Consider the following 13,315-nt stretch of genomic DNA (forward strand, 5'->3'; position numbering starts at 1 on the left):
GAAGTGTTTTGATGCTTGAATTAAACCTTGGCATATGCCTGTCGCTTCATATGGAGTTGAGTTTGAATGGAATCAAATAAAAATTGATCAATAATAACGTAGTACTATTTTATTTAAAATTTCCCGATACCTTTCGTACAGAAGGTATTATCAAGTAATCTAAAATCTGATCTATGAATAATTGACATTATCAACAAACTCAAGCATCGAAGCACTAAAATACTTGAAAATTTACATTTATCTTATCGAAAACAATAATACAAACAAAATCTGTTAAACCAAACAACAAAAATGTTTCTCCCAAAGTTATTTCTTGTCTTTTACACTTTATCCCTTTTTTGGAAGTAAGTTTCAATTGATTTTTAAAACATCAGTAATAATAACAAAAAATTAGGAAAAATGAGTGTGCTGACAACCGCAAATTCCCCTCCGAATTTAAATTTGGTGTAGCCACAGCCTCGTACCAGATCGAAGGTGGTTGGAATGTTGATGGTAAAGGCGAAAACATCTGGGACCGCCTAACTCACGAAACAAACTTAGTCAAAGACAACTCCACCGGAAATGTCGCTTGCGACTCCTACCACAAATACAAAGAAGATCTCGCTCTACTTGGGGACCTTGGTGTCGACTTTTACCGATTTTCCCTATCTTGGAGTAGAATCCTCCCCACGGGTTACATCGACGGCCAAATTAACGACGCCGGAGTCAAATACTACGAAGAAATTCTCTCAGAGTTAGAAAAACGTGGAATTGAAGCAATGGTCACATTGTACCATTGGGATTTGCCCCAGAAACTTCAAGACGATTTCGGAGGTGTTCTCAATGATACTTTCATTGAAGTTTTTGCAAATTATGCACAACTAGCGTTTGAGCTTTTCGGAAGTCGAGTCAAGCATTGGGTGACGTTCAATGAACCGTTTATTATTTGCCAACAAGGGTACGAAAACGGGCTTAAAGCTCCGGCAATTACAAAAGCTCCAGGGATTGATTTGTATACTTGTGCTCACGTGATTTTAAAAGCTCACGCTAAAGCGTACCGGATATATGACAAATCATATCGAAAAACACAAAATGGCAAAATTACGATTGTCTTAAATACGGACTGGTTTGAACCTGCAAGTAGTGATTCGAAAGATTTGGAAGCATCCGAAAGAAAACTCCAGTTTCAGGTTTTTCCATTAAAATTTTAATTAGGATTTATAGATTAAATTTTAGTTCGGTTGGTTTGCACACCCTATTGTATATGGAAATTATCCCCAAGTGATGATTGATCGAATCGAAGAACGAAGCATAAAGGAAGGTTTCAAAGAGTCGCGATTGCCCAAGTTTACAGATAATGAAATTGAAGATATTAAAGGAACTTACGATTTCATCGGTTTGAATCATTACACGACTACCTTAGCTGAATGGAGCACAGATATAGCAATTGGTAAACCCAAGTCAACGAAAGATATTTCAGTCAATATATTCAAAAATTCATCATGGGAAGGTTCGGCGTCAAATTGGTTAAAAGTAAGCTTTTATTTTATTACGATTTCCAAGAAAAATATTTTCGGATTGTAGGTTGTTCCATGGGGAATAAGAAAAATTTCAAAATGGATAAAAGATACGTACAAAAATCCTGAAATAATAATAACAGAGAATGGATATTCTGACGTTGGTGGTATTTTTGATGATTCGCGCCGAGTCAACTACTACCGAGTAAATACAGTTTCTATTTTCATAGTCATTTCAAATATTTTTTCAGGAATATTTAAGTAATGTTTTGAAAGCAATTTACGACGATGGCGTCAACATTACCGCATATGCAGCGTGGAGTTTTCTGGATAATTTCGAATGGTTAAACGGCTACACGTAAGTACTTCCTTGTTGTAAATTATGCTTTAATTGACAAAATTTCAGCGAGAAGTTTGGCCTTTACTCTGTCAACTTCTCCGACCCCGAGCGTCCCCGAACCCCAAAATCTTCAGTTAATTATTACAAAAACATTATGGCAACAAAATGTCTTGTAGATCAATGTTTGTAAAAATAAAAAAAAAATCTCCATATTTTGCAGCGTCACCTTCTTGTCATCACCGCAATCTCCCGTCAGTGTCCGAGCAAAGCGTGGGTAGTTTTCTAACTCGTTTCTAACAAAATGCGAACTCATCGACTATTGTTCTAAGATCCCACCTTTCACTTTCTCGAACCGTTATTTCGGCAGACACAAATCAAAAAAGCAATTTACACTTTAACGTGAAAAGTTATTTATTGAAGTTAGCTTTGGCCAAAATTTATCATTTTTTGAAGAAGCTTCCGATATGGTGACGCCCGAAGGATCGTTTTCCCGTTAATGTTGTGCAACTGAACCACCACAAGAACCCAGATGCAAAAACCGGTTATTTATCTTCTTATAAAATAATTACATAGGATATAATTACTGTAAGTACTCTCGCCTTAAGGTAATACTTATAATAATAAATGATGAATTCTCCACCAACGTTCTTGCAAAAACTAGTTTGCAGTTGGCGAGATTCAGCTGGGCTTTGCTTTGATTTCACCCATGATATTTCGTTGCAGTGGGTTATGGGAACCATCATGCCCATCCTTCACCTCGCTAATACCATAGCGTCTCGACTCTCTAGATTGCACTCGCGTGATCTACCAAATTATACACTTGACCAACATATTTCCAAAAAGAAAACTCGAATAATGGCAGAGCCTTTAGAAAAACTCGATGATAATTAAGTACTAGTTTTGCTTTTCTTGTCCGATTTTATAAAGAAGCTCCGGAATAATTACCTCTAATTGACCCGATAGCAATCTTCTCTCCGTCAAAAAAACCCCTAGACTTAAATAACTTTGGTGTCGATTTAATTCTGAATTTTCTTAAACGTCAAGCGGACAAAGTTCTTCTTGTATTCGACCAGTTTTTTTCATTTTAATGACAGGTTCTGTTACAGCTCTGTAGAATGCCAAACCGATCCCGCATTGTCAATGCCCCAGAGTACCACGAAAAAGCTGTTTCAGGAATTTCGAAACATGGCGTGAATTTTTTGATAAACGAAACTCAAATATTCCATAAATTGAAAGATGGAAGTTTCTTGCAGAGATAAGGCACGAGTTATACGAGGTCAAAATCGAGGCTGTGTCGACCTGTTCACACACCAATGAAGCAGATGCTGAAAGTGATTAACTTTCTCGCAAATAATATCTGAGAAACCGCTCAAAAGCTAATTGAATTATAACTTTTGAACGCATATTTCTCTAATACAATTTTAACATTATTGAGAACGGTTTATTTAGAACGAACGGTGCATTTTATACCAAAAATAGAAAAAGAAAAGTGGGACTCATCTATCAAATGGATTTATTTTTTCAAAAAAAGTTTACAAATTATGCAATTAAAAGAACTTTAAATAGAAATCGCCTTAACTTAATGTTAACGTAAACCAGTTTGTTTAGTAGTTCTGGTTTAATAAAGAAGAGTAATTTGTTGTCATGCTGTACATTAGTTAAAGTGGAATTTCACAAAAATACTTTTGAGTTATTACAATAAACTAGTTTCAAAGTAAAACAATAATTTTTTATTCTTTATGCAAATTTGTGTCCTAAGCACTCACAAATCATTAAAATTTTAAATTGTATTCAAAATTATAACCAAATGGTAATAAAATAAATAAACCAACAACATTAATTCAATGTAAAAAACGTCCAAATGTTCATAATTTTGGGTATTAGATTTGTGGTAACCAAATGTCTTTTTGTAAAAAACACATTTGTTTCAAAAGCGTAAATTCACAATAATAAAAAAAAAACATTTAATTCTTTTAGCAATTTTTAACTTTAATTTTGAATAAAAATAAAACATCGATACAAATTTAAAAACCAATACGATTTTGCAAAGAAATAAAAAATTTTAAAGAAAAAAGACTTCTTTACAATTTTTAGTATTATCCCAAAAATTACTTTACTAGTCTGGGTCTTTAATAAGCTAAAGCATTCATTTGAGTGCTGTCGTAACATTCTTGATATGCGTTCTTTTATAAACACTTGTATAATTTTTTAAAAGAGCAATAACAATTGTGAAAAAATTAGTAATAAAATAATCAGTAATAACACAAGTAAAAAAAGCACTAAAATCGATGCAGGTGTTCAGGTGTCATTAACTTTTATAACTCATCAATGTTTAGTATAATTCTTTTTGAAACATTTTGAAACCAGCCCAAAATAGCCACTACATATGTAACTTTGGATCTCACGAAAATCACTGAAGCGCAAACCTTGGGGATTACTTAGTTTTATCTGGATAACCCCGTTCCTAGTGTGTTTCAAGCGTGAAGCCTGCATTTGCAATAATTTCAAACAAAATAATTAAACAGAAACGAGTTATATCCCATGTTTCGCGTTAGAAATTCCTTTCTCTATTGTCATGTTTGCAAATGTCGAATGGTCTTCACAAGCCACCGTAATTGAAGCACTTGCAGACCTTTGACCCTCTAACAAAGCTTCGATACATAATTTCGCGATGAAAAAGCGTCTCTTCACTCTCTCCACAATCGTTTAAATGTATCAGAGAGCACTTTGGATTTGAAATGAACTGGAGAGTTACGGACGACGGATTTATAGTTATCGTAAAATCTAACTACCTATAAATCCAGCTCAGTTCCTTCAAATTGTTGCTTAGAAAAAGTCTCGCATCCGACTCGCTCCAATTCCTTAAAAGTAAAACCCGACTTAAGCAATTCCTTCAAGAAAATCGATCCCGTCGTAAATTTCCACCGGCGAATCCCCTAATAGAGTGCTAAACATCTTTTAAGCATTTATCGCATTTTAAATTACAATAACAGGCTGAAAACTCGCCGCGAACCTGCTTATTACCGATCGTAAATTACGCGAACCCTCTCCACATTCAAATATTGGCGTTTTGCCGAAATTTCAACACGCTCCAAACCACTGACCTTGATTTCAACACCGCCAACCTGCTCCGGGCCTTCTTCTCCAGGACGAAATCCGTCTTATCGAAGGGATAATCCAAGGAAAATTGCACTTACACTACACATAAGAAACGCACACATTTTTTATGTCACACCAAACACAAGGGAGAAAAACCGGAAAGAAGAACCGGACCGAAATCGTACACAGAGCGCTGCAGGTTGCAGTTGAATGGGCTGCTGAAGACACGAGTTCTGCTTAAAGATCTCGAAGGCAGGTGGCTGGAAACGGGTGCCGATGCCGATGGATAGGTCGCTGGTTGTGCGTTGGGTTGCATAATTTTTTAAGTTGAATATAAAATAAAACTGCGCTTTTTAAAGGCTAGTAATAAAGTGCTAAGTAAATAATACTTACTGATTTACTTAGTAAAATATTCTAAATGCTAAGTGAAATAAGTAATCTAAATGCTAGGTAGGAATGCTAAGTAGGTATTAAAATAAGAATTGCCATGTGTGGAACAAATTTTTATCTTTTAAGACATTAAGCACTCAAAATCACTAATTGGACAATCCTGTATCTACATTTCTCTGTAGAGCCCTGCGCAAGAATATAATTTATTATTGGTACATACTGATTATAACTCTAAGTGTGGTGGCACTTCAATACAATACAACTTCAATACTAGACAACTACCTACAATAATGAGAATAAGTAATTTTTTTTAAATATTGTTAGTGCAATAAAAACAGCATTTTCTAGGTTAAAGAATATGAACAATCCTGTTTTCACAATTCCCCAGCAATGGCAACAATTTCTGCTAAAAATTTACTTTTGTTTTTGCTTAGTACTAATAGCTATTTATGTATCAAGTACGCCAAATAGGGTTTTAGGGGACGAATCGTAATTAATGACGAGGCGACGTAGGAGCCGAGTCTTTAATGAGAGGAGTCACCTAAAACCTTTTGCGTATGTGGTGCATACAAGATTTTTTTGTTAAAGCTCATAAAACACGAATTCACACCTCTTACTAATTAAAAAAAATTTGTTACCATAGTAACCAATTTTATTTTTTAGTCCGCAAAAACTGTTTTTGGGGATTGAGTACCTAAAATAACCGTTTTGCATACTACATATTTTATATAGTGCGAAAAAACAATTTTATTTTTTAGTCCGCAAAAACTGTTTTTGGAGACTAAGTACCTAAAATAACCGTTTTGCATACTATTTTATTGAGTCCGGAAAAGACTCATTTTAGGAACTCAAATGAGTTTCTAAAACAGCTGTTTTCGGGAGCGTCTACAAAAAACATTTTTTTTATCTTTATTTTATTTTATCTTTAATTTAGCATTTATACTTAGCGTTTAGTATTTGTACTTATCGTGTAGTATATTTACTTCAGCGTTTAGAATTTTTACTTAGCGTTGAGTATTTTCAGCTAGCGAGTAGTATTTTTAACATTCTTAGCATTTAGTATAATAATTTAGCTTTTAATTTTTTCCCCTTTTTTAATGTGAAGACACATTCATATTACTAAAATGAGTCTACAAAAAAGTCAAAACATTAAAAAATATCTTTTAGTCCCACCAAAAGTTCCTTTGATTTTATTTACAAATTCGTTTTCAACGATAATACACAAATGGATAAACGATGAAAAATAATAATCATTATTAGTATCCTAAATCCAAATGTTATCAACCACACATTAAATAATCGCAAAAATAAAAGCCAATTTCATAATACTCCTAGTATTTATTGAACTTTTAAATTAATGTTGGTTTCGGAAATCGAACTTGCGAACTAAAATTATTTATATTATATTATATTATTAAGAATAAGTCTGTATACATGTTTGTATACAGGATGAATTGTAGGTGACAATAAAGTGGGCAACTGTGTTCCAAAAAGTAATGTCATATCGTTAAAAATAATGGATTTTTGACTTGGAGCTATAATCCAGCCTGTATAAAAAACTGCCATTTATTGTTTTCACTACTGCAAATAATAATCGTTTAAAAATTCATTTTTTCAGAAAATTGAACAAATTGTTCAAAGTAAACATGAACATAGTAAATACATACACATATCTACATCACTGTTGTCATTTTTTTTTGTTAATATTATTCTTTGAGATAATAGTTACATACATATACACTCAGCCTCTAGTTTTGAAATTACCGCCATCCCCGCAGTGTTTTAAAACTTAATTCTTATAGTAATTAGGAAAAAATATCAATATATTATACTTATTAATTACATATTAAGTAGTTTTTAGAATTCATTATACCAATCCAAGTAAGAAAATAAAGTTTTAATGTTGTTTACATGTTATTAGTGACTAAAGTCCAAGAAATTAATTATTCCTCCCTTCACGATATTTTACTACCAATGACTTTTATTGTAAACTTTATAAAATAAGAAGAAAATCATGTCTCATAGTTTTTAGCATTTACAAAATAAATGCGATTTTGCCAACCTATTTGATCCATTAATAACGAAAATATTGAGCAATAAAAACTTAACTGATGCCAAATGGAAAATAAGTCAATAAAAAATCGTGATTAAATCGAATTTATTTAAAAAATAGAAGCACAACATTCTAAACAATAAAATATTTAGGTACAAAGTCTCTAAAATTATCTAACAAGGAGCAAACAGACTGACTGTTATGCAGGAAAACGGCGATTTTGGAATGGAAGTGCGTCATAAATAACATACCTAAAACCTCATCTAAACAAAAACATAATAATAACCGTAACAAATTAACAAATCTAATCGAAAAAACAATACACAATCACAATAATTATGTTTAAAACCGTGTCAATCGTTTTTATGTCCGTAACTAATTACATACAAAAATCATTTGATCCGTCGCAGATTTATTATAAAAATGGGAAAAAACTAAATCTACTTTAAAACAAGGGAGAATTTTTTACAACTTTCTACAAGCTACCTTTCTGTTACATATCGTAATTGGGAACTTGTATACAGTGCAAAAAACACACCTGGAGACATTGATGCCGTATATGGACATAATTACGTGTTAAAATGGCGCAAGCGCTATAATAACGGAATTACATGCAAATGCTGACCTGTCTCAGGGCATATGTTATAAAACATGCAACTTAACTGTAACTAGAGACTACAGGCCGTTTTGGAACAAAATTTAAAATCTACGATACGTTTTATGCAAGCAAGTCCCCAATTGAAAAAATAAATAAATCTCTAAATCTAATGTTAGTATGTATAATCTTACAAACTTTAAGAATCCCCCGCGAGAAATATCACAATCAAATAATGCGCCCTTTGTGACCATTTTTGGCATTAGATATTCGTGATGTATAAACATTTGATCTTTAAATAATAAGAATCGATAAAAAATAATGCAAAAAATTAATACCTCGCTTTTATACTGTAAAATACAGTAAATTCTATAGGCAAAAAACACGTGACTAGCATCCAAATATTGCTGTTCTTTACTCAAATACTCAATAAATAAAATAAATCAAACCCTAGCTAATCCCTAAAACATCATAAATTCACTTTATAATTCTTCTTATGCAACTCTTCCGTCTCAGTTTTCAGCTTCAGCAACTGCTCTTGCAAAAAATCGGTTATTTGTTTCCTCGCTTCCACATCCGTCGCGTTTGTCTCTTTCAACTTACGCACCATATCTGTCAGATCTATAGGATTCCCATAATTAAACGTCAAATTCTTGCCCAGCCTTAAGACATACGGAGGCTCGTTAGGCAAGACATCGTCCATACCTATGTGCCAAATAGGCACAACAATCGGTGTGACCGGCGACTCAAAAATCATCCTTCCAACGCCCCATTTCAGTCTCATGTTTTCTTTAGTCATGTTCACCTTGCCTAGAAATGGTACTTTTTATTGAAAACGAGTGAGAAAAAAAAAGCAACCTTCAGGAAAAATGTGAACCCATGAACCTTTCGCTAATTGTTCGATGCAGAAATCGACAGCATCTTGATAAACGCCAGCGCCACGTATGACCGGAATGCATTTGCCCAAACTGAAGAAATAAGAGTGTTGAGAACAGGTGAAGCAGATATCGTGAGCGGCGAGAGACCAACGCATCACTCTAGGGTTCATCAGGTGGCGCCACTTTAGGGTACCTAGATAATGAATACAATTTTTGACCTGCTTGATTTGTTATTATCATTGTATAATCAAATTAATTAGACCCCAAGTCAATACTCATGAATTTAGTCATATTTTAACTAAGTAATACGAAAAAGAAATGAGTTGTCGATAGATAATTATTAGAAAGTTGTCTTGTCACTGAGTCGCTTCCTGTACTCGATGTTTTTATTAATATAATCGCACCTGAGAGTACATTAGAATAATTTATAACAAGTTAAAATTTATTTCTTCAATAGTAAATAATCTTCTCTGACTTAGTTTTCTTCGTAAAAGTGTTTTGTTTTAAATCGTAATAGTATTTTGAAATAAATCTTAATTCACTAATTTAATATTATTTTTATCTACAACGTCTCAAGGTAATAATTTTAATTTCGAGGAAAATACAAATCGAGTCATTTATAATACAGACCCTAACCTATAATTTGGTTTCTGTTGTGTTCCACTTATCTACCCTTGAATTCAAAATATACTCAAACCACGAAGAAATTGACAACACAAATGTTACCAGTTACCATTCATTCGAAATTCACATCTTTCATTTTCAGCGTTGTGCAGTACTCACTTTAAATTAAAATATCTTTAAAACGTTCCATTTTAGTGGTATAAAAGGTTATACGTTTTTTATTCTAAATTGGTTACTCTATCGATCTAAGCAATAAAAAATTAGTATAAGAGGCCAAAAAATGGAAAAACACAGAAAATGTGACATACAACTGCTGGAACGGGAAATTAAGTAGATGTATCCGGTTTTCGTGATTACTAGTTTAAAATATGTTCTCGCAAGTAACTATTCCAAATTTTATAATATTTGGACAAATAGTTCCGAAATTATTACAAAAAAAAAAGAAATTTCCATACCCACATTCCGAGAGCTGTAAAATTATTATCAGTAGAGATAGGACACAAATCATATTTATGAATAACCCTATATGTGACTCAGCCTGTATGTGTAGAACAAAATAAAGCCAAGTATTGTAAATCAGCAAATAGAAATCTATTTTCGATCTATGCTTTCAACCCAGAAAATGTGAAACAAAAAAATAAATTTCATAAAAATACGAAAAAAAAATGCTTCCTTGCAAACAAACAAACAAAAATTCATTATTGCACCTTTTATAGCCATTTAGTTTATTCATATAAATATAAATTTTATAACGTCGCGTCGTTTTCAATTGAATAAAATGAGGTATGAATGAGGTCAAGGTTACACAATAAATGTTATGGATAATTCATATTTAACGTTTATAATGTTACAACATCTACTACACAGGTGATTTTTAAATAGACCAACAAAATTTTATCCTTAATAGTATCAAATGAGAACATGCTGGAAAAAATATTTAAAAAATTCTTTGTTTAAACGTTCTTCAAATAAAATTTATTAAAGTTATTTTCGAAGTAAAGCGTACGCCACTGATGTGTTAGCACAGGTAGTGGTATTATGGTGTTGAAAATGTACTTGATCATTGCAACAATTCATAAACGCCGTAAGTGGCACGGATCAAGGGGGTTTTGCCCCTAAAGTTATTTTCGAAGTAAAGCGTACGCCACTGATGTGTTAGCACAGGTAGTGGTATTATGGTGTTGAAAATGTACTTGATCATTGCAACAATTCATAAACGCCGTAAGTGACACGGATCAAGGGGGTTTTGCCCCTAAAGGGTATAAACGTAAAAAGGGTACAGTTTGTCTCCATTTATCCTTAGGAAGCTGTGATAAAATTTTGTCGGTCTATTTAAGAATCACAAAAAAAAATCAGTAAGAAGAGGCCATGAATTAACAAATTGTTAATTCATGTCGCAGTGTTTTAATATTTCAAAGATGTTTTAAAAATTTGGCCAATTTAATTGCGTTTGATGACAGATAGCACAGACACAGTATTAGTGACTTCTTTATTTTTTACTTCCCAATGAAGTACCATTTTACTTTGAATTTGAAATTAAATCTGTAGTACTAACTTAGAAAATAATAAGTATGCATATGTCGTAGTCATTGGGCGTAATGCGTCATTCCGCGGAAAGCCTAGTCTTTGGCCGTACTGCCGGCAGACGCTGTAATCAAATGAATATTCCTTTGTTTGACTGAAATTTTACGTCATTTCAGGAATTGACTACTTAATTCTCGTCAAACAAAGTAACCGGTTAAAACATTACAGGTTACAGCGTTTGACGCAAGTGTATTTAGTTATTTGCTGAAAGCTTGAAATTTTATTGTGTAGTATTTCGGGCCGTAACATTTAGTAATTGTTGGACTTTTCTTATTGAAAATGGATAATCATAAGAGTTTGTTTTACGAGTATGACAAATTAAATGAATATTATTTGAAAAACAAAGATGCCAAAAAACCGTGGAATTATGAAGTAATGAAGGAGGTAAAAGACTTTTAACCTCAAAATACACCTTTATTTCAATTGTACATATTTTAGGCTGCAAAAGATATTTCTAAAGAATATATTTTAATTTTTGTTTAATTTACCTGAAGGCAAAAAATACATTTTTAACTGTTGTTTAGGTCATGTACTTACCGTTTTTTGTATGATTTTATAATATTATATGTTTACATTATTCGAAATAAACGAAACAAATATTTTGCTACAATAAAAATATTTTAGTTTTTTTTTTCTTTTCTTCTACCAAAAATTTACATTTCTACAGAAAGTATCAAACATTTCAAGACTTTTCAGCAAATGACTAAATATACTTTCGTCAAACGCTGTAACATGTAGTAGTGGTTTAACCGGTTACTTTGTTTGACGAGAATTAAGTAGGCAATCCCTGAAATGACGTAAAATTTCAGTCAAACAAAGAAATATTTATTTGATTACAGCGTCTGCCGGTAGTACGACCAAAGGCTAGGCTTTCCGCGGAATGACGCATTACGCCCAATGACTACGACATATATATAATTTGTATGTTTTAAATCTAAAAAAATGAATCTGATTTTATAAAATCCTTGACTAGTTTAAAACAGAATAAACCACTGCATTTAGTCGAAACAAGTATCACGTACATATATTTTTTTAGTTTCAAAACGTGTGATAAACAATTTATAGTTTTTTTACCATAGTTTTAACAAATTTTTGGAATAGATAACTTGTTATAATCTATAGCTTTTAAGCTAATTAACGAGTTTACAAAATAATAAAAATGAGATTAAAATAAATTGCGGTCAACTTTATTTCATTTTATAAGAAGCAGATTTGCGTTTTCACTTAAAACACTATTATTTTAACTTTGTCGATTCAATTTGCTATTTTATTATACAACAATTTTTCAATATTTTTTAATAAACATAAACATTATGCATTTTCCGGTTTACTAAAGACACCCGGAAATGTAAAAATTATGTCATTCAAATTTACGATGTCTTGAATTGACTATTGTGAACAATTGACATACAATGGTTACATTGTACACTATCGTAATTATCATTTCATCAGATAATAGTCACCCAATATGCAAGGACGAAAATATAAAATGACTTGCCAAATTCATAAATAGGAAGTAAAAAAACTTAAACAAATACAAAATAATTAAAAACAAACAGTCCTTGAGAAGCTGAAAAACTACAACACAACAAGTTTCTGCATCGATTCTACAATAATTTTTTTGAATTTCGTTAACCCTACTTACCCCAAATGCCCGGGTCGTCAAAACATGAATGATGATTAGAAACTGTGATAAGGGGTACATTTCGGGGCCTGTTATCCAACACAGAAGTGATAATATGTCTGTTATGAATTTTCGTTTTATTGAACCACTCTGTAACAAAAAATGATTACAACTGTTTCCCTCGTGGATTTTCACACGTTACGGATGAAAATCTTGCTGAAAAGCCCAACAGCAGCTACCGTTATCGTACTGGCAAGACTCCATAGTTTCGTAGGGTTCCGCAGGTTTGGAATTATCCAGTTAATGTTGTAAACCATTTTTGCACTAGCTGACATGCTTATTCGTTTAACATATCGTCAGGATATGTTATTTCAGATGTAATTCGCGAATTTTTAATTGAAAAAAGACAATGAGAGTAACGATAGGAGAGGTGTGTACAGACGGACGCACATCATTCAATTGAATCGATTTTTATTAACTGATTCACGCGGCGTGCACTAATTATATAATAGCTTATTGTTACGAACTGAGATTAGAACACACGGTGAATGAACATTTCACTTGGGATGATTAACACTTGACGTAAATATGACATTTGGATTTGGAAATGTCAGTTGCGAATACTCCATCGG

General features: G+C 32.5%; 3 protein-coding genes across 3 annotated transcripts in view; 1 reads left to right on the top strand and 2 right to left on the bottom strand.

Moving 5' to 3' along the window:
* LOC123012178 (protein prickle) overlaps window positions 1–5,133 on the bottom strand; it is a 147,750-nt gene extending 142,617 nt beyond the window's left edge. The window contains exon 1 of the mRNA XM_044410027.1: window positions 4,941–5,133. The gene's annotated coding sequence lies outside the window, so the exon portion shown is untranslated. The remainder of the gene's footprint in view (window positions 1–4,940) is intronic.
* On the top strand, window positions 164–2,045 carry LOC123012187 (myrosinase 1-like). Its single transcript, XM_044410037.1, has 6 exons — window positions 164–344; window positions 395–1,169; window positions 1,216–1,512; window positions 1,564–1,701; window positions 1,748–1,854; window positions 1,903–2,045. The coding sequence occupies exons 1-6, from the start codon at window positions 292–294 to the stop codon at window positions 2,024–2,026; spliced, it is 1,494 nt and encodes a 497-aa protein (XP_044265972.1). The 5' UTR covers window positions 164–291; the 3' UTR covers window positions 2,027–2,045.
* A 2,333-nt stretch (window positions 5,134–7,466) lies between the features above and the next one.
* LOC123011932 (tafazzin) lies at window positions 7,467–13,301 on the bottom strand. The gene is made up of 4 exons (XM_044409657.1): window positions 12,886–13,301; window positions 12,705–12,833; window positions 8,832–9,044; window positions 7,467–8,783 (listed from the first exon to the last, which is right to left on the bottom strand). The coding sequence occupies exons 1-4, from the start codon at window positions 13,016–13,018 to the stop codon at window positions 8,443–8,445; spliced, it is 816 nt and encodes a 271-aa protein (XP_044265592.1). The 5' UTR covers window positions 13,019–13,301; the 3' UTR covers window positions 7,467–8,442.
* Between the last annotated feature and the right edge of the window lie 14 nt (window positions 13,302–13,315).

The sequence above is a fragment of the Tribolium madens genome, unplaced genomic scaffold (genome assembly GCF_015345945.1).
Source record: "Tribolium madens isolate multiple individuals breed KSU strain unplaced genomic scaffold, Tmad_KSU_1.1 Scaffold_91;HRSCAF=231;Tcas5.2_LG7, whole genome shotgun sequence".
Taxonomy (NCBI): Eukaryota; Metazoa; Arthropoda; class Insecta; order Coleoptera; family Tenebrionidae; genus Tribolium; species Tribolium madens.